This window comes from Mixophyes fleayi, chromosome 6, assembly GCF_038048845.1.
Source record: "Mixophyes fleayi isolate aMixFle1 chromosome 6, aMixFle1.hap1, whole genome shotgun sequence".
NCBI lineage: Eukaryota > Metazoa > Chordata > Amphibia > Anura > Limnodynastidae > Mixophyes > Mixophyes fleayi.
In genome coordinates, this window is record NC_134407.1 from 185,926,182 (window position 1) to 185,948,608 (window position 22,427).

Below are 22,427 nucleotides of genomic sequence, written 5' to 3' on the forward strand. Positions count from 1 at the left end.
TAATAAATTAATGATGTGGGTCTTAGCAGTGGTAGTGTTATAAAAGTTTATGTTACCATAAACTCCTCATAACATTACAGCTATCCCTCCTCCCGCCTATGTAACGTACGTGTGTTCGTTATAAATAAAGCTTTAGAGCTTTGGATAGACTGGCATGTCCATAAGAAGTAACGGCGGCCATTCCCACCCCTCCTCCTACTTCAGTCACGTGCTCATATTTCACTAGCGACGGTTGGCGTTGGTTTGAGTTTACCCTGCCCAGGTTAAAATGAGTCACATGGGTTTTAGGTGGCCAATCAGCACTTTGGATCGGTTCTCACAGGCGCCAGCGACCCCGCCCCTTCCCGGGCCCTGAAACTGTCGAGTGCTGGGGTTACGGAGAGAGACGTCTACTGTGGTGGTGAGTGTCGTTCCCGGGAGGTTTATAGAGGGGACGGGGGGCATGGAGCGTGTAAGGGGCACAACTGCTGTCTTTGTGGGTGATAGGGGAATGTAGGCGTGCACGTATGTGTTGGGGGTGGGGTGTTGGTGTGACCCGAAGATGTGTGATATGTGGGCTGTGAGCTGTGTATCGTGCTGATCTCTATGGGGGCAAGTTACAGAGGCTGGTGGAGTGATGACTGTTATGAGGGGGGGGGGGGCTGTATCATCCTAATAAAAACAAATAATAATAATAATAATAATAATAATAAGGAAATGGGTGTAGTAGAAGTTCAGTAAAGTCTGCATAGGGGGGTGACCCCACTCACGTGTGTGTAATGTTGTCTCCTCCAGGTGACTGAGCTCCCCTTCCCCACCCCCCAGAGGTGTGACTGGGGTGTCCCTGCTGGGCTCTGATAATCATACAGTACCTGTTTCACTTTTACCTTGCTGAGTGCATTTTGCTTTTGAAACAATACTTCTAGAGAGTTTCAGTATCGTTTATGGGTTATAGTTAAGCCCAGACCACAAACCAAAGGGTAGAAGTCATCATAGTATTAAATGAGTAGTATACAATATGTAACTTTAACCAGAAATACTAAAGTAATTAAATATGCAAATTTATAATTATTAGATTTATGGCAAAATACTCACTTTTTTCTTTTTATTAGGTTATCTTACTGATGGATGAATTGTTGAACCATGTTGCTTCTTTTGGGGAATTCAAAGGGGCATATTCAATTGTTCCGTTTCTGCGGCGCGTAAAAACTACTACCGTTATTACGGTAATAGTTAGCTGGATTTCAGCTCGCGGTTCAGGGAGCTGCGAGCTAAAATCCAGCTAGAAAATTACCGTAGTAACGGTTTTTCTGCGCATTATTACCGTAATAATGCACGGACCGCGAGATATTCGGCGTTTCCGCGGACAATTGAATATGCCCCAAATGATCTAATTCTATCTCTTCTATATGGATGATTGAAAAATATTCTGAATGATAATTGTGGCCATGGTGTTTATTTATGACACCAGACATGCTTTTAAACATCAACAACAAACATTACAGCAGATTGACAAAATGTTATTTTGTTTTCCACTCTTGTTGCTACATTTAGTACAAATGTTTTCGCTTTTGGCAGCCTGTTTGGCTGATTATCCAGTGATCCTGGCTGAGATTCGTTAAAAAGGTATTTTAACTGTTACTGTCTGACTGCTGTTATGATGCAATGACCAACCACACCAGTGATGTCCCATTAAATCCAGGTATTCCTCTTGATGACTGGGTCAGTGCTATTTGGGTTGTGTTTTTGTTTTGAATGTACTTGCCACAGATCTGGCTGTTTTGGAAATGAGGCTGTATGACTGTTTTAAAGAACCATTAAACCATAAAGTATAACTGATCAAATATGAAACCAATCGGCATTTATGGAAACCAAATATACTAAGTTACTGTCTTCTATATTACAGACGTAATTTCTTTCTAACATGGCAACTTGCTACAGAGTATGGAGTATAAACACTCCAGTTATGTAAAGTGAACCTGTTGTACGTTTGGAAAATGTAACATCTGTAATGCAGCCTGAGTAAGAACCTAGTGTTGCTGTTGTACAGCACTGTGCGCTCAGCCTATGGGGTGCACAGACCGATTGGGAAACCACAAGGAGCTTGCATGGTCACCCCCAGCCACCCACTCAAATTTGCCAGACATATTCAGCCATTTAACACTTATAACCAGCTGAATAAGCCAGGGCCCATTTCACAGAAGTGGAGGAACCCTGGGAAAAACTGCTTCAGAATGCAGTTCCTCCATTAAGAGAAGGGAGCAGCTTGGCTCAACTTTAACATTAACTGGGAGTGCCCCTTTAATACACCAAACATTCTTGATGAAATAAGCTATACATTATTGCTCCTCCCTTTGTTTCCTGTTTGCTGCAGTAATGTTGCCGACATTGTGTAAATGATCTCCTGGAATAGCCAAAGATCATAGGATACCAATCCCATGTGACTGATCAGAACAAATCAGAAGCCCTAGGATATTTTTATATCACACGGTTTCTTAGGAGTGCTCTCTTTTAAAATGGACCTGGCCTGTTGCCTGCACATTGTGGAGACATGCATTTTGTGGGCAGTACCAGTATGCTATCTATTCTTTTTGCTAGGGACCCACAAATTGATGCCTCCACTGTGTGTAGGTGACAGGCCCACTTAGTGTTCAGCTCTGAAATACCGCACCCTTTGAGAGAGAGATTATCTTGCTTATTAATGTCTGTCATGTTAATAGAAAAACATTTGTAATGGGAAAAATGTAATCACACAAATTTCCTTTCTTAATTTATTAACCTAGCTCTCTAGACATCACCCTTGGAAGACTTTACATTTACTCGAGATGTGAAGTCCAGCATTCACCATCAGCTCACTTAAAAGTAGTGATAAATGTGTTGTCCTTTGGGCACATGGAAAAAGTATCAACAGTACTGACTGTTTCTCATAGTGATCGATTACATCAGTTAGGTCACTTGAGTTTACCTGGTGGGTTGCCAAAGCGGAATTATTCAATGAATATTTGTCTTTGTAATACTGTTTTATCTGTAAGTGAGAGTGCCTGAATTACTTAGCACAAGAAGGAATGAAGCTAAAGCTTTTTAGTTTAAAACATAAGTTCTGCCTCAATAATTATGCACAGGTAGTGCACAAAAAAGGAGAAATGCCAGCGTAGTCATCTCATTTGGCCATCACAGCATCGTCGGCAATGTGTCCTCCAATGTCAGGAATTGTGCAGAAAGGATCACGTTCTTTCACAAGAAAGATGCTTCACTGACTCCTGAATGACGGGTGTTCCAGAATATCCTGTAAATAATCAATTATGTTCATATTTGGTGGCTTGGAAGGATAAGACATTGGGCGTTCACCCATGCTCTGTGTATGGAACATTTTCAGAAATACTGAAACACTGGGTAAAGATGATCACTCGGTAGCAATTAGCATTGACCTTGTCTTTAAGGGAATGGCTGCAACCAAACTGCCAGGAAAATGTTCCTACAACATTACAGAACAACCAAAACCCTTCAGTGTTGTAAGCAAACACTTGACTGCAGAGTTCTTTAGGTTGGTGCCATACATGACTTTTCTGTTTGTGAAGGATAATTCACCTGACCATATTACCTTCCTTCCACATTTAGTGGTCCATTGTTTGTGCTCTTTTCACCACTGAACTCTCAAGCGAGCACAGCCAGGTATGGTGAGCAGTTTATACACTGCAATCCGACAATGATCTTCTGATCTTTGGAGTTCTTGTCGGACCGGACCATATTTGAATAATTTAGATGCTTGTGCCATTGGTTGCAATTTGTAGACAGCTGATCTGCAATTGCTTGTTTGTTTTGATTTCACAAATTAATGCATGGGAATGGAGTATGCAATTCATCCACTGTTGCCCTTTCCTGAGGATGTTTTTCCTTGGCATTCCATGCTGATATAACCTTAGACACCGTTGCTCGTTAAATATTAGCAAGTTGAGCTGTCTCAATCACTGAACTTTTCCATAACACGCCCCAACAATCTCCCCTCTTTCAAAGTCACTGAAGCCTCCTTAGTCATGGCAGCTAGGCCATGCTGGGTGGTGATTTACTGAATTAATGCATGTTAGCTCTTGCTTTCAATATGCTTTGTGACACCTCCAATTTTTTTTTTTCTATGCCATCATCCTCACCATTTATTTATATAGCGCCACTAAGTCCGCAGTGCTGTAGAGAGAACTCGCTCACATCAGTCCCTGTCCCATTGGAGCTTACAGTCTAAATTGTCTAACAGACACAGAGAGAACTAGGGTCAATTTGATAGCAGTCAATTGACCTACTAGTATGTTTTTGGAGTGTGGGAGGCTATGTGTATCTATATTTATTCAAACAAAATCTGACAATGTTTTTCTTTACACCATTATGAAGATGAACTGTGTATTATAAGAGTAAAAGAAAACAAACATGCCTTAAACCACCTTGCTAATATCTGGACTGCACAAGTTGAGGATAACTATGGCAACCCAAAACACTCTTTTATTGGCGCACTGTCACTATAGGAGCCCAGTAATGCATGTATTAAATAGAAAGTCACAACTGACTTTCTGCAATACAATGTGCCCAATTACCTGTATATGTCTATTTGTGCATGCGTGTAAAAGAAAGTATTGCATGGAATAATGCATCACCCAACTAGAAAATATAATTGCCTATGCTTTTTATATGAAACACCTTGGTTACTATCCATAAATGTTTCAAAAGTAATCCGGACTAGTATTGATACTCGGGGCCCTGTAGCAACATGTGGAGGATTAAAGGATGTCTTCATGTATTTGAACTCTTTCAGCTTATTCTGTGTTAGATTACGTTTATTGTAAAGTTTTACATTTACTGTGGTGGCAGTTGTATACAGGCTGTACAACTGGCTCCTAAATTTATGGCTGCTTGTATTCTTCAGATTGTTGGCCTGAATATTTTACTGCTCTGTTTTCCCGGTGGAATGTGTCCAGTATCTGGGGTGTGAGACTTGCGTTTGAGTATTTCTGGTTGTTAGTCAATTTGGCAGTGTTGCCATTTGTCTTTATTTTGCAATCCTATTTAAAAAAAAAGCCACAGTATTTATCTGGAACTAGTGTTTCATAGTTTGTCTGGTAGTGCAAGAAAAAAGCAGATGTATTTAAGTGTGAGTACTAGTCTAGTGCCTAATTTATACATGTGAACTGGGCCTCCATGTGCATAAATCCTTGATGGCCGCCAGCCTAAATCTCTTCCGCTTCACTGTCTTCTTTTGCCTGCCAGGCTCATTGTAGGTCAGATATTATACATGCTTCACTACTTGCAGCCATCTGATCATGCGCAATGTAATTATTTCTACTCTGGGATTTGAGACCGAGGATGGGTAAACACAGTCTGAGATTCTAGCCCCATGAGTGTAGTGACACGTTAGGTTAGTTTGCAGCACCCATGGGATCAACTGAAACTCTGTAACTGCAACTGAAGAGGGAGGATCTCGGAACATTAAATAGTTTTAATGAATTGATATTTTAATTATATCTAATGTTGTGTGTACGGAGGGACTGTTGGCACAATACATTTTCCTACACTGTCTATTCTATCTCAGAAGTTCAGGAAATGGACCCCTGGCATGAATATGGATGTTAAATAAACATAAACAAGTACCAAGCTGCATGTTGCATATGCCTTTTCTCATTCATTTCGCATTAACTCGAGTTGTTTATTTAGTTGTACAAATTTGACCCCGAGAGGAACTTTTAACCAGAAAATATCTATTGCAGAGCAAGCCTGTTATCAATCTATATTTATTACACAAATATAGATGGGATTAAATGATAGAGCATCCTACAGTGATGCTAGAGTTTTTATGAACCGTCCAGGATTTTTGTATAAATGTGACCTTAAATGTGTTCAGATTTTTATCTAAATCATAAAAATAGAGATCCCAATAAATGAAATGCCACACAAAAGTATATAGTTTTTCATTAATTTATAGATCAAACATTACCGGGACCAGATGGGCCTACTTCACCACCCGGTCTATACGGGGAACGGAGGGATGTTCTTCCTGCAGTTTCTTGGTTTCCTTCTCACTGTCAGTAACCGACTGTTACTGATTGCTCCTACTGGTGTGACCTTGCCACTAGTCACTCGCCGACTGCAAATGCCAACTGCACAATAGTTGTTGGAGAAATCGTCTGCCACCACTGGACTTCTATGCGGCACCCACAACTGCTTACTATGGATCAAGACTGCTGGGTAGCGGGCAGAGAACCTGGGTTCAACACAGGACAGCCGGAGAACGGATTAGTTTGTAAGCGCTTATCTGTTGGATGCAGCAGGTAATAGTACCAGGCAGAATCTTCAGGCAGCGATGGTTTACTGCTCAAGAGTCCTGACAAGGACTTTTACACATCAGTTTGTGGTACTGGTGATCATTCAGAAGTTCAAATGGAAAACGATACATTACATGGTAAAACCGTGCTCCTTTTATACATATTCTGGCACGCATGTTGGCAGGGGGTAACACTGCCCCCTGATCCTAGATGGCTCAGCAAAGACTGAGGTATTACGTCAGACGTTTAGTATCAGGATGCAATATGTTCTCTAAACTTGGATTTAAATGCTATGCAAAGTTAACAAAATTTACACCAATCTGTTATATCCTAAAACTTGTTGGTTGCATTATTCAGACAGATTCTAAGATACAGGATAAAAACTACAGAAGAAAGGAAGGTAACAACCTCCTGTGGTGCATTCGGGCTAAAGCAAGTGTTTGTCACTTCACATTAAAAAGGTCTAATTAGCCTTAATGAGGATTTCCTCTCAAATCTACACAACATACTTCCTCCAACAAATGCCTACTGCATCAGAAATCAATACCTCAGAAATCGGTGCATTTCTAATACACAGTATCAAAAATCAGTATATTTGCAATGATCTCCTGGGATAATATATGCCTTCTTTTTAGAGTGATTTTTGTTGTATGACCCCTCCTGGGGAGAGGAACAGTGATGTTGAATTTTCTCCATTTACCTGACATTATATCTTTAGAAATGTAATGTTTCCCTTCCTGATGAGCATTAACAACTTTTTCTGAGTTCCTCAGAAATTTCCTTTGAGGCATGGCATGTGTTCACAAATGTGTGCTAATGATTAGTCTTGTTACTGAAAACTGAGATTTATGTCTTTTAAATATGACAGGGATACTCAAACCCACATCTCATTCATTGACCTTCCTGACTCTAATTATCCCCTTATCTGAACTGATAATCCTAGGGATTCTCATACTTTTTTTCTAAGAATGGTTGGATCATATTGATAAGTGAAAGGAAAGATATATATTTACTTTTGTGTGTCAGTTGACTTATTGATTTCTCTTGATCAATTATGACTTGGATGAAGAACTAAAAGCAATTAAGGTCATGTTTATGCAGAAATATTGAAAATTCTAAAGTGTTCACAAAAAATTCTTGTACTACTGTACATCCATAAACATAAATTTGTTTTTTTATTCATATAGCGTGTATTTATAAATTCTGTTACAATGTTTACTGTTGCCATCTTTCTTTTCAATAATTTTTCTATACTATATGCCTGGCTGGCACAAGCTATCAAGGCTTGTTGCCCACTGGAATTGCAAAAAACTCTTTAACACTGCAGTGTCTGACATGCATTGGTTATCCAGCACTTGCACATGTCAACATAGAAAGCCATTGAATCACAATACGGTCACTTAAAGGGAACACAAGTAAATGGAGCAGACAGTACCCCTATAACTGCAATGCAAATACTCTTGACATCAAATGCAAAAGCTGGTGGGTAGTGGGGTAATTGGAACCAATGGGTAACATTTCACATACTCTTTTACTTGCACAAAAGGGGCTAGTAAGGGCCAGTATTTTGACACCAGTGGGTAAGGGGTCTGACTGCACTCCGTGTGCTGTGATGAATACACTGGAAATAACGTGAACATTTCTGTTTGCTGTATCTTGTTGAGCTAGTAACTTTCCTTAAAGCAGTGATTGGCAAAAGCTGCTCTCCCCCATTTCCCAGCTCCTTCACCTGTGGCCCCTTGCTCCTTCCTGCTTTGCTACATGTGTATTTTTATTTTATAAAACTTGGATTTAGGCTAAATCTGCATTTATTTTTTTTCATTCATGGAAACTGCTCATAGTCTATAGATATAAAGGATATGTGGTATAGAAAAGGATGGAATGAAAACAAGAGAGCAGAGCTTGTCATTTCTGCTTACTGTCACAGACAAACTAAAGTATGATGGACCAGTTTGAATATGGAAACTTTCTTTGAAGGACAGAGCAGAAAAAGCACGCAGTCATTAGTCCTATTCTGAAAACACAAATTTCTGACCCAAACTCTCTCTCAAATTACTGTCTCGGCTCCCATCATCATCATCATCATCATCATCATCATCATTTATTTATAAGTGATGCCCCTCCAAGCTTCTATAGAGACTTGCCTACACTCTCCTCACGCTTCCTTTCTGTAAACAACCTATTCGATCCTCTTCAATCAGGCTTTCAATGTCAACACTCCACAGAGACTGCATTGACCAAGGTTGTGGATGATTTGGTCACAGCTAAAACTAATGGCCATTACTCTCTACTTATTCTCCTGGATCTTTCTGCTGCATTTGACCCTGTTCATAACTCTCTCCTCATAAAAACACTACAATCCCTAGGTCTTCAAGACACTGTCCTATACTGATTCTCATCCTACCTTTCTAATCGCTCTTTCAGTGTTAATTTCTCTGGATCCACCTCTGCTCTGCATCCTTTATCAGTAGGAGTCCCACAAGGCTCAGTCCTAGATTCTCTGCTGTTCTCTATTTATAGCACTTCTTCTCTTGGAAAACTAATAAGCTCCTTTTGGATTTCAGTATCATCTCTATGCAGATGATACCCAAATTTATGTTGTCTTCTGATCACTTGCCATCTGTGTTGTCCCGTGTTACTGACAGTCTTTCTGCCATTTCATCTTGGATGTCCTCTTGCCAACTCAACTCAAAAACAGAGTTAATAATTTCCTGCCCACCAATAGAAGTTACCTACCTGACATTTCTATTTCTTTTGACAACATGACCATAAATCCCACCCCGCAAGCTCGCTGTGTAGGTGTGATCCTTGACTCACAACTATCCTTTGTTCCTCATATCGACTCTATATCTACATCATGCTACATACATTGAATTTTTTTTTTCCAGAATACGCACATATCTTACACAAGACACTGCAAAAACTTTAATCCATGCACTCATCATCTCCCTCATTGACTATTGTAATTCCTTCCTTACTGGTCTTACCCTAAACAGACTCAAACTCCTACGATCTATTTTGCACGCAGTGGCCAGACTGATTTTCCTTGCAAATCATTTTTCCTCTGCTGAGCCACTCTGTCTACATTGGTTGTCTGTTTTTTATAGGATCTAATAAAATTCTTATACAAGACCATCAACAAAACTGCACCAACTCACTTGTCTCAAAATATCTCCCAACTCGCCAACTCCGTTCTGCACAAGATCTGCGTCTCTTATCCGTTCTCATTACTTCCTCCCATTCCTGTTTACGCAACTTTGTTTTTTTTTTGGTTTTTTTTCACGCAAGTAGATGTTTCCCTCTTGCCTAAATACTTCTAGCTCCCTCTACTGATTCCCACTACTAACTGCCATCAAAATAAACTCCTAAGGCTCATCCTGCTAGCTGACACTTGTCTGCTGACTGGAATTTATCTGGGCCACCAGCCTACCAAGAAGTTCTAAACTTAATTTTTGGCATTTCTATCACACGGAATGTATGACCAGTATCATTAAAAATAATCAAAGCTCATCAAGATCCTTTCACAAAGTTTGGCAAACTTGGGCTATACACTGCCGCTTTCGTTTCATTTCTTTCAGCAGTAATACAATTCTCCTTCTCAATAAGGAACCACGCTCTGAGTGAGTTATGTCGAACACCTAATTTCAGTTAATTTCACAAACGCCACCTTCCGCCAACACTTGTCTTTTTCTAACTCCTCCCAAGAAAATTTTCCTACATATCCATACTCGTGAATGATGTTAGTGTTGTATGTTGCAATTTATTTTGTGTTCTTAATTCTCGTTTGTTGTGACATGAACTACCACAGTTAAGTTATGCACCAAAAAAGAAATATATTGGCTGAGTTAATAAAATGGCTGCTTCTACTGTACAGGTAACACTTTAAGTCTTTTGCAGAACCCTGCAGCTTAGATTTCTGTCTGAAAAGGAATGTCTTGCAATGTAAAGACAATGTAAACCTGGGTAATGTTCTCTTTAGTATCCTGTTTTGCATAAGAAAAAGGCTTTCCCAGGGATAAAATCGTTTTACTCATTTCTGACTTTTATTAGTAACTTATGTATGAGACTTGCATTTTGGCTTTGTCTTGTAAATCCATGCAACTACCACTACCTATCATTTTTTTTTTATTTTTTTTTTAACCTTTTTATTTCTTAATATTGAGTAGTTATTTTTCAAACAAAAATTACAATTTAAAATTTTACATTTTGGACTGCGCATAATTAGTTGGGATGCAATATTTAGTCTTACCTTGACTTTTCACTGCAATAAAATATGATGGATAATTTCCTCCCCCATCTATCATAAACTGCAAGAAACAAATCCCGCATATCTGACTGAAATGGTGCTGACGTAGGTCAAAAATCTCAAACATCAAAGCATTGCATGTCAGCTTTTTTTCCCTTTTCAAATTTGTAACGACATCACTGGCTATGTCTCTGTGTGTGAGAATCCACAAGCAGATGACTGCCCCAAAGTCTAAAATCCTGACATGTTTGCACATTTCATCAGTGGATAATTGAATAAACTTATGTACAGGTAGTCTGAAACCAGTATAAAACCACACCTAGTAAAGAGCTGGGGAAGCCGTGGCTTACTAAACCAGTCAAGGTAGAAAATCAAGTTAACACATCCCAACATCATGCCTTCTAAACGATCTATTCCCCTTCCTTATGTGTAGTTTACTAATACTATCTGCATACACAGATCTAAAACTAGAAGTTTTAGGGTATGTCCCAGTTTGTTTTATATATTGTGGCTGCTTCATTGTGGTTTCTGAAACTTCAGTATGCTTATTTGGTGGCAAGCATAGTATGCTGATCTGACGGGTAGCAAATAATGATACACTAAGAGCCATATCTGGATCAATATGTGCAGTGCTATATTATGTAGAATTTTGTACTTGCCAACTCTCCAAACTAATCCCTTTTTTTTTTTTTTTTTTTTTTTTTTTTATTATTCATAATTTCTGGGGTGTTGACTGTAATTATCCTTAAATTGTTGTGGTGGTTTTGCTTTTTTAAGTAAAGTTGCATAAAGAAATTTTAAAATAGTTTGGGTATTTTTTGATCTTATTTAAAACTTTTTGATTTGATTTAAATGATTTTATACATACCTACAACTTTATAAGTATTGAAATTTACAGGTTAAAAAAAAAAAGACTTAAAACCACATGCTTCCCTACTATTTAGGAGATGGCCAATATCCCCCCCCCCCATCAGTGTTTAAGGTTATTGTCGTTCCAATGTAAAAAGATATTTTCACGATAAGGAATAGTTGAGGCTTTATTGGTTCTTGAATAAATTGTGGACCTTGGACGAGCTAGCTGCAGATTGTTAGAATTTTTTTTATTTATTTTTTTTGATGCAAAGTTTCATGCAATCGTAAGACAGGGAGTACAAAAGTCTGAGATTGGCACATGTATTCATAGATCTATTTCTACTTTATTATTCTGCTTATTTTGTATGTGTTGCGATGGACTTTACAGTCATTGCTGATAGTGAAGACCTTTGAGCAGTGGTGTTGAGCTTTAAACTTGCAACCTATTTGTCACCCAATGTGTTTATACAAACCATATGTAATCTCAGTTCAAGGCACGGCACCCTTAAGGTCTTTATAATAATTTTTCAAGGCACCCCCTAAGCCAAAATATTTATCAAGTAGTCCTCCCCCTTGCTTACAACCGCTCTGGCTGTAAGCACCCCTGTGAGATCATCAAGGAACCCCAGGGAGCCGCGGCGCACAGTTTCGGAACCACTGCATTACTGTATTGCGGTCACAAATTCCAGTTCATATGCAATATTTACTTCTATTATATGTTATGGCGTGTAAAACTACTAACGTTTATATCTGTGAATCACTAAACCGGAGCTATTCTCTTCTGTTTATCTTCCCACCTGACCTGATATCTTATTACTTAATATAGTCTTGTATCTGTTATACCCCCTGCATTGGTCTCTCAGCCAGCGGCTTTTCATCTACAATATTGTAAACACTTTTAGCACACACATAGTGATTAGCACAGGGATCTTTACACTCTCATCTAAAACAAGTCACACTTACCTAAATAGAGAGGTTGGCTAAAACTTGATTCTACAGTAAATGCCATCTTGAAAAATATTAATTTGTTCATTGGTAGAATCTATTTTATCCACAGAATAGAGAGTCATAGATGTAACCATCACCCAAGGACTTGCAATTGATGAACTGCAAATCTCTCCATTTGAAAGTGAATTTCCAAGTCTGTTATTTTTAACTATCATAAGTCTTTGATACCCTTGGCTATGAGATCAGTAGAAATCTTGCATCTGTTCCCCTTCACAAAGATTCAGCTTTTAACATAAATTTCCTAACCAGCTAGCGCTGCTTAAAGTTTATGTAGAATCCAGTATTCGAGTGGTGGGTTATTTATGGTTACATCTAATAGTGAAATCCTCATAGTGCATGAAGAGAATGTCTTCTCACATAACTGATGGCTGAGGTTGCAGTCTAGTCAATTATTGTGGAAATCCGAAGACACACTTTTTTTTTTTTTCTTTCTTCTCTTTACCATAAACATGTTGGACTTTCCTGATGAGTAGCACATTCAGGGGCAGATTTAATTCGGCCAAGTCTAGGATTAGCGCGGCATTGGTACTATTACCTTTGTGGTTATTTTAACCCGGACTTTTACTCGCGACCCCAAGAGGTGCGAACAAAAATCAGCTTTAAAATGACAGTACTAACAGCAATAGTGCACATTGAATTGGCCCCTCAGTTTTCTATTTTCAATAAGAGCCAGGTCCACAAGTGGCTTTCTATTTATACTCAAATTTGGGCAGAAGTGGTTAATGAGGGATTCCAGTATTACAACAGATAGCTTACACACTTATTTTGCAGCTACTTTTTACCTTCATGTAAATCCCAGGAATTTCAGCTGTATTAGATGCATCTGCTCATATAGCTGCAGAGATTTGATTGGATAATACAACATACAATCTATGGTAAAGATACAAATATAAAAATTGAATGCGGATATCTGTGATACCTGGGTATCGACATTGAATCTCTTTTTGCTTACTGAGCCAAATGTAATATTGTGTGATCCCTTCTTTAATATAGGGTTATGAGAAACAATTAAAGACTTGTAATTAATAGGAGTTATAGGTGGCTTGCGTTAGCAGTTTGTTACTGCTATCTTAACAGTTTATTAGCTCTCATCTGAGTATATACAATTTTCCTTTGTTTTTAATACTTCACTATAAACATTTGGATAACATGTATTGTATAATATAAATATTTTTTAATGCGTATCAATAAAGTTGTTTTTATGTTTTACAAAAAACATTGAACTTAACCTTTTGAGTGCCTGGTTAGACACATTGTCTTTCTTTTCACTATTGGATTACCGCACCAATACTGTTGACAGTGTTCTATATATAAATACCAGTTACTGCTCCCCGGTCACAGAGAAGGGACACCATGCTTATCTGATAAATAAGTGTAGGCAACATTATATTTACAAAGGAAATAAAATTGAAATCACCCCTTGAACACACTAAAATGTAGTTTGCTTGAAAGGGGAAACCTAAATCCCCTCATTACAAATTAGTGACTTTGTTCATTTCATGAGTGTCCCTCCCCACAAACTGATGAAAATAGGCTGCTTAACAAATACGAATATTCTATGTTTAGCTGTTTCAATCTCGTCTTCATAAAAGAAATGTAACTTATTTATTTTTTTCTTCACTCTCAGATTTCTGAAAAACAAGCTGGAGCCCTTTGAAGAATCGTGCTCCAAGTGTGATGTCTCGCACACGATCCACCTAAGTTGTGGTTAATCAAAGAATTGCATACCAACTTATTTTGGTTGGATGATTAAAAATAATCATGGCCAGCAAAAGAAAGTCCACCACTCCTTGCATGATACCACTCAAAACCTTAGCTCTGGAAAGTGGCACAGAGTTGGCCAATGAATTCAAGGAGAAAAGGTCCAAAGATGAACCTCTGCAAATATTACCAGATGTAATGGATAGCACTACTGAGATGCTGTCAAATGGGCATCAAAACCTTGATGGTATGAAGTTTTTTTGCAAGTACTGTAACTTTGGCTCTCATGAGACAAGTCCATTTGTTGAACACATGAACTCAAAACACAATGACTTTAGACAAGATCCCGCATATGTTTGCATTGCATGCAGCTTTTTAGTAAAAGACCCAAAAGAGCTGGAAGCTCACAATGTAGATTGTCATCCTGGGGATTCTGACCTCTCCTGGACTGTGGCCAAGCATGAAAGTTATACTGTGGTAGAGCAGAGTGTGGGTGGCCATAACACTGATCAAGATGTGTCCGTAGATCGTACAGAGGAGCGTGTAGATGATTACTCAGACATAGCAATTACTAAAACGCCTATAATGAAGATTATGAAAAGCAAACTGGAAACAAAAAAAATAATCACCATTAAGGATAATGCCAACCATGTAAGTGAAGATTTGGAGAAAAGAAGTCGCCTGATGCCCAAGAATGTGTCTGTATCTGCTAACAAAGTCACAAATAACATTGTGAATTCTTCTCATATTGTAAATGGCTCCATAATAGGAACCGTTCCTGTACTGCAAACTGGAGTGACACAGCTTGTAGCAATAAATCCTCCGCATTCTGTAATACAACCAAAACTTCCTGCACCAGTATTGCATAAACAATCTGTTGTACATAAACATCAAAATCAACAACTTCCCACTGCAAAATCTCTCCCCAAAGTAATGATTCCTTTAAGCAGCATTCCAACATACAATTCATCCATGGATTCTAACTGTTTCCTGAAAAACAATTTTAATAAATTCCCTTACCCTACAAAGGCCGAGCTTTGCTACCTAACAGTGGTGACAAAATACCCAGAAGAGCAGATCAAAATCTGGTTTACAGCACAAAGACTTAAACAAGGTATCAGCTGGTCACCTGAGGAAATTGAAGACTCTAGGAAGAAGATGTTTAACACAATAATCCAGTCCATCCCACAGCCTATGCCTCAGCCAACCATAACCGTTTTGAATGCTCCACTTGTAGCTAATGCAAGCAATGTTCAGCACCTCATCCAAGCTGCTCTTCCAGGCCAGATTGTCAGTCAGCCACAAGGGGCAGGGGGTTTGATTGTAACGCGGCCTATAATTACAAATGGAATTCAAGGAACTACTACTTCAGTGTCCTTAACAGTAACTCCTATTCACACCAGTCATATCACTACTGAGGCTGGTACAGCCTCGTCATCTGGAAAAATTGTTGATTCCTCTCAACCAGTTACAACCACCTCTCCCAGCATGTTGTCACCAAACGCTTATGATCCCATTGTTTCAAGGTGCAAAAAGTCAAGACAGCAGCTTGGTGCCCTCAAAAACAGCTTTTGCAAAAGTCAGTTTCCTTCACACGGCGAGGTTGCAAGGCTGACCAGAATTACAGGCCTATCCACAAGGGATGTACGGAAATGGTTTAGTGATAAAAGATATCACTTCCGTAACAAACCAGCATCTTATTTGGCAGACTCCAATGAGCAGGTAACTGACCTCCAGTCTGATACAATGTATACTATGTTAAAAGAACAGGATGCTGATTTTGAACTTCCAACAAGTGGCCATACTCCATCACATGCTCCAAGGAGACAATCGTGGAACCAGGCTCCAGACTTTACACCCACACGATACAAGGAGAGGGCCCCAGAGCAGCTGAAAGCTCTGGAAAGCAGCTTTGCTGAAAATACCTTCCCTTCTGAGGAGGAGGTGAATCGGCTTCGGAGTGAGACCAAAATGACAAGGCGTGAAATAGATGGCTGGTTCTCAGAGAAACGTAAGAAGGTAGCAGAAGAACATAAGAGAGATTACCTCCAGTATGAGGAGGATGGTGAAAATTCAGCTGATGAGATGGAGAACTGTGTGGTTAAAGTTCCTGATGATTTCGAGTCCTTCGTGGAAAACAGCTCTCCAATGTCGGAGAGAAAAGTAAACCCAATAAAAATCAATCTGAAGGCTCTCCGTGTGACCGAATCAGGGGACAACACGGAAAGTTCGAAGGATAATGGTATGGGAAGTGATGGTGGCAGTAGGCCATCCACACCTCAAAAAAGACAGTCATGTAAAAAAACTGCCCAGCAACGAGACTGTTTAAAGCAAATGTTTGTCAAGACACAGTGGCCATCTGTGGACGTATATGATAACCTGGTGGAGCAGACAGGGCTTCCACGTACGGACATTGTACGCTGGTTTGGGGACTGCAGATACTCTTATAAAAATGGCAATTTAAAATGGTATGACAGCTATAAAAAAGTTTTTGATGACATTAAACCTCAGTACCAGCAGCCTCTCTTGGACTATTACAGTCTGCATAAAACAATTTATGATAAGGATATTAATGATCTGTGTGAGAAGACTGGGATGTCCTCAGATGATATAAAGGCCTGGTTTGCAGAAAAGCTGGAAGAAGACAAACTGGGCGCATCAGATGAGGGCAGTGATGTCCCACAAGTCAATTGTCCCGAGAGCTCTGGGAAGCCAAAGGAAGCAACACATGATGGGTTTTCAGAGGTTCCTCAAGACACTGAATGTGGGGAGCCCAATGTTCAGGAAGACCATGCAGATTCCAGGTCATCTCAACAGTCAATTGCCCAGCTTGGTAAGAAATCACACTAGTGTAAATTAGTTTTGTCTTCTAGCAATCGGCATGTAGCTGTTGGCCCAAACTAAGTAGACTGATACAGAAACATAGTTGACTAATGTTTATGCAAAAAAAAAACCCCATCGCGAAGAAGCTTGCTCTGTTACAAACAAGGTTTAATACTGTATGTTGGGGTCTGACGAGAGGGGTTTCTTTGTTTTGTTTCTTTAAATACTTTTGAATATCATTTTAAATGCCTTTATTAATTGGGTTAATTACATTTTGTGGTTAAGCTTTGACTTAAACGGCCACTAACCATAAATGTTGACCCCATGTGATTAGATATTTTGCCACTTTAACACAGTTTTATGTAAAATCTCCCTGTACCATGACAGGAGTTAAGATGTTTAACAATTATATTTTCATCCGTTATGCAGCAGCGACTAAGTGTTTACATTATCAGCCATCAGGTTTGTTTTTTGCTTCCTAATGCTTAACTGTTAATGAGAATTGGCTTGTCTCAACTTTACTCTCCAAGTAGCCGTGAGTGGAGCTTTCTTCATCCATCCGAGAGTTGTGTCTGCAAGACTTGGTCTGTGCACAATGTAAACCTACACCTAATTGGATGGCCACAGATATCTGGCCAGTTAGGTGCAGTCTTTCATCCTGTACTATCTATAGTCTTCCCAGTAACCAAGCTGTACATTCACTTTAAAAATTGCACTTTGTTACTAAAGGGAAAGCCTAGCATGATCAGCAAGAAAATGAAGGACACATCTTGGGGTCTTTAGTTCTGTAAGAACTAGATACTTCGGTTTTTTATTTTTTACATTTCTCTAGAAAAATGGCTAAAATGAGCGTATTATAGAAGTGTATTAATGTGGTGGTTGTTATGGCTGATTTCCTGATGTAATGCCTGAATAAAACAAACCACAACTATTTCAGCATAGTACTGAAGGCATTCCTTGTGTGTCCTCCTAAAACTAGATTTAAGAAATATAAAGTTAGTCCTCTCAGGACTTTGAAAATTGGTCTCCTTATTGTGGAGTAAACAACCTGTGAAGTTGTGTGAAAGTGAAGCTAGTACAGTTAAGGTACAATATGCACATTGCTCCTAATACTATATAGCCTAGTCCATATCACAAAGTATTGCAAAAGGTAATGAAAGGGTTATTTGAGTCTAGCTACAGCTTGTCCCATAAGCCATTTGTCAACCAGGTGCCTGGATCTTCCAAAAGGGGGAAGGCTGTTTGGATTATTATTATTTTCCTTGACTAATAACCTGCTTGATATAAAAGTAAGTACTTGTATCATTATAGGCTGAGAAGCACATCCTAGTATAAAACAAACAAACGTGGAATAACAAAATCTAAATAAGAAATTTAGCAATGGCGTTAATCAAGTACAAGATGGTAAATCAAACCTTTACACTGAATATATGAAATATAAATAGTACAGCAGTGCAAATCTATAAAATGTCCAGAAAATATACTAAAATCCTAATTCCAGCCAACTTTATTATAAAAGACTCATGAATAAGCAAGAATAAAAACACAAAACAATCCTGGCGCAATGAAACAGATCTGAAAATACCATGTGAATGTCTCTGGCAGAGACAAAACAGATCGTCACCCGCAGCTGTAAGACCTGTGGGGTCTCAAATCAATGGAAACAAATAAACAAAAAACAGTGCTGAGTGCAGATATGATCCGTCTCTATAGAAAGTATAGTACTGCGTATGTATAATTAAAACAACTTATTGAGCATACAACAAACACATAAATAAAATTCACATATTGATAGACCAGCTGATCACAATAAATACACTTGATATCATAGGCAGCTGGTACCAAGGCTGCCAAAAAATGTGTATAAAGAAAAGTTTTCCTGATCATGGACAAAAATATAATTCTCCTATCCAATACTCTTCTTCTTAGAAAGTGAGTAAGGCATTGAATCTAGAAGTGTTTGGTAGATATAATAATGATTGTAAGAACACGGAGCTCCATAGCTGATAGAGAATGATATAAATCAACTTGGAAGATATTAGAAGTAAAGGGCTGAACAATATCGATGATAATTCTAGTAAATAGACTGTCCAACGGGGCTCAATATATGGCACCCGACAATTCAGCGCTGCCTCAAACTCTCGTTTCTCTCGGTAGAATTAGCTGGCATTTCCCTGTGGAACATTATACAATACATCCGGTCCTTGGCAAACAAGCAATTGGTTTTACTGTGTACAAGTCCACTCCACAAAGTCGGTCCCGCTCCACCTGGTAGTACAACGCTCTGTGATTCCAAGATAAAGATCTCAATAATGAACTGCCACAATAGATGGATATATACGGAGATCACAATCCCGTTAGGCCGTTTAATATATCTCATACAAGCCTGAAGCTGCAGAAACGGTGTAGCAATATCTGTAAGCGTACACACTCTGGCTGCAATAACCGTCACACTTCTCCGATATCCACTTGAGAATGAATGAGATCAGCTTAGTCACATGACCTGACGCGTTTCATCACATCATGAATAAGCGAATCAAAGAAAAAACAGGTGTGTGTATATAGTGAAATTCTGTATAGAAGTGAAAAAAATATTTAAATCATATAGTATCACACACGCGTGATGTGAGCAGGCCTTTCACAAACGTTATGTGATTAATTCTTGTGGAGCTTTATGTATTATGAGAAGGTGTTCTATAGATTAAGTTCTCGCTGTCATGTTGCTCCAAGAGAAGTATGTATAAAGATAATCTAAGATATGAGATATTGTTAAAGATGAAGGGCATCAACCATACACAACCAATTAAATATTTTGATATGGAATGGAGAAAGCTGTTACATGTTTTAATAAAATTGCTTTTATTTGTATCCCCAAAGGGTACAGTAGAACTTGTACCAGAACAAAGTGGCAAAAGTGCATGCAAAGTCTCTAGAAGATGTAATGACCAGGGTCATAGTGTTTTGCAACTCATCAACACGATAGGAAGTACTGTGTTCACAACCTTTCATTGATTGTGTGGTTGATGTCTTTCATCCAACGTTAACAATAATGTGATATCTTATATTATCTTTATACATGTTTCTTTTGGAGCAACATGAGACAATGAGAACTTCATCTATAGAGGACCTTCTCATATCAACACTGCATAAAGATTCTCTATAATTCATCACATAACATTTGTGAAAGGCCTACTTGCATCTCGTGAGTGTGATACCATATCCTTTAAAAAAAAAAGTCACTTCTATACAGAACTTCACTACACTGTATACACCTGATTTTCTTTTTGAGATTTACCTATTTAAGAGTAATTTGGAACACAGTTGGCTGACAAAAGGATTTTGGTATATTATTTGGACCGTTTGTTTCTCTGCTGCACTTTCTATATTTCATATATCAGTGTTTTTTTCATCTTGTACTTGGTGTTTAGTGCCATTGCTAGCGTTCTTACTACTTATATAATATATGGGAGGGTGGTTCCCTGTTTCTAGTAAGGCCACTATCCTAGGAATACCACACTTTTAAGTTTAACCTGGAATCACCTTCCTGGGAGGAAAACAAATCTATGTATTATCAATGTGAAGGGTGAAACACATGCTCTAACAATGGCATATGATTTTGTTGCTGTTCAGTAAAGAAGCATTATTGTAGTGGCTGTATACATGTATCTTTGTTATCTTTGCTATTCCTAGTGGGAATTGCCACTATGGGAAGAGATTTCCTAGTAAAACATTTTATGTGTATGTTCGATCATGGAGGATGGTATTAGCTGCACCTTTTTAAGCTTTATTTGAGGCTAGCTATCTGCTAGAATACAAGTGTATTTGAAAGAATAGAGACTTCTGAGACAGACACAGGACCCATTGGCAATACCAAATAAAGTATACATGTGTGCATTGTTTTTTAGAATCTGAGTGAACACCAAGAAAGGAATGGACAGTGTTATACCAGAGGACTGATGAAGTTTGGAAGCCATTTCCACCGGGCTTCTCTGGCAATGTAGTGCCTACTTTGTGCTCCTGCCTGGTTGCAGAAAGACCTGATGACATCTCGGTGATTCATAGGAATTAAAGGGACCCTGTTGCCATGAAAGAAATTCTGCCCAGTGCGAGATCCATTTTTCCCCAGTGTATATAATAGACTCAACATTCTTACTTCTGTTTTCAGCATTGTGATCCCCTTAAGTGGGGATTTTTTTTATATGCCCTGTCCTGTTCATTGTATGTGTATTGGTACAGACGCTTATTTATATAATTGCAGAATAATATAACCGTTTAGTATTCCTAAACTGATTTAATACAGAACTTTCTAGTGGGAAATTTTGTTTGGACTAACTTGTAAATAAAGTTTTGTTTTTCTCCCCTTGTTCTTTGCTAACAGACTTGGGATAAAAGAAAACATTGCAATGCATTTATGTGCTGTGCATACGTTCCATTTTATAAGATAGCAGTAATGTAAGCTGGCTTTTTATATATTGACAAAGGTTAATTCTTTATAGTCTTGGGCAGTTAGTGCCTATTTGAGGAGTTGTGTGCTGGTTTATACAGTACTGTTTCACTCAAATGAAGACTGAAAGAGAAGGATGTGTAACATAATGAACTGAACATGAGGCATAAGTTAGGAACTGCTGAAACTGGAGGGGGAGACCCGGTGTCATAATTTCAAATAAGGAGCTTGCAGAGGAAAGCCTTAAATAATTGCTACAAAATAGTAATATTGTTGGGTCTAGCCTGTAATGGTTTTTAATTCAAGACAAGATCTCCCTGTAAGGAAAGAATAAAATGACCACAGCTGTCATTAAATATTCTCACAATTGCTAATTATTTTTTAAGCATGTGTAGTAAAGTGAATGATATCCACATCCGTCTACACTGTTGTCTTTTTAAAAACATCAAATAATGGTTTCTCTAGATCAGTCTTTCAATGTAAAGCCCTGTGTGTTTAATTGTTTTATTAGTTGTTCCTTTTGCCATTTTTCTCTTGTATATGAATACAATGAGTTGTAGAACACACTGGGGCATATTCAATTCACTGTGATGTTCCTCCACACATCGTTGCTGTGCCCTTTTTCTGGTATTACGGTACCACAACATCGTGGATTTCTCCTTGTACCCCTATGGGGACGAAGAGAAATTCTTTATATTGCATTGCTGCGGAGTGCCTCCGCAATTGTCACGAATGCACTCCATTATTAAGTGAATATGTCCTATTGAATACATGTGTAGTCCCCATGGGGTACATGTAGCAGGTTGAGAAATCTTGCTTTAAATTTATAAAGCATTAATAACATTAGTTAATGTTTCTTTTCTGTGAGAGTGACCACCTTTTTTTTTTTTTTTACACTGCTGCTGAATTGGAAAACTGATCAGGAAAGTATAAATACATTTAAAAAGAAAACAAAAAAAAAAATGTAACAAATTATGAACATTTATGCATAGTTTTTAATGCTATTGAATTAAAGATTGTTAATTCATTGGAGCAGGAGCACTTTCAAAATACTATGTCGTTGTTTTAA

At 38.5% G+C, this 22,427-nt stretch overlaps 1 protein-coding gene across 1 annotated transcript; it reads left to right on the plus strand.

The window, feature by feature from the left end:
• The first annotated feature begins 227 nt into the window (after positions 1-227).
• On the plus strand, positions 228-21,771 carry ZHX3 (zinc fingers and homeoboxes 3). Its single transcript, XM_075177573.1, has 3 exons — positions 228-400; positions 14,018-16,924; positions 20,820-21,771. The coding sequence occupies exons 2-3, from the start codon at positions 14,152-14,154 to the stop codon at positions 20,828-20,830; spliced, it is 2,784 nt and encodes a 927-aa protein (XP_075033674.1). The 5' UTR covers positions 228-400; positions 14,018-14,151; the 3' UTR covers positions 20,831-21,771.
• The last annotated feature ends 656 nt before the right edge of the window (positions 21,772-22,427 follow it).

Excerpts from the sequence above, each read along its gene's own strand:
- ZHX3 (XM_075177573.1), top strand. The coding sequence starts at position 14,152 with ATGGCCAGCAAAAGAAAGTCCACCACTCCTTGCATGATACCACTCAAA.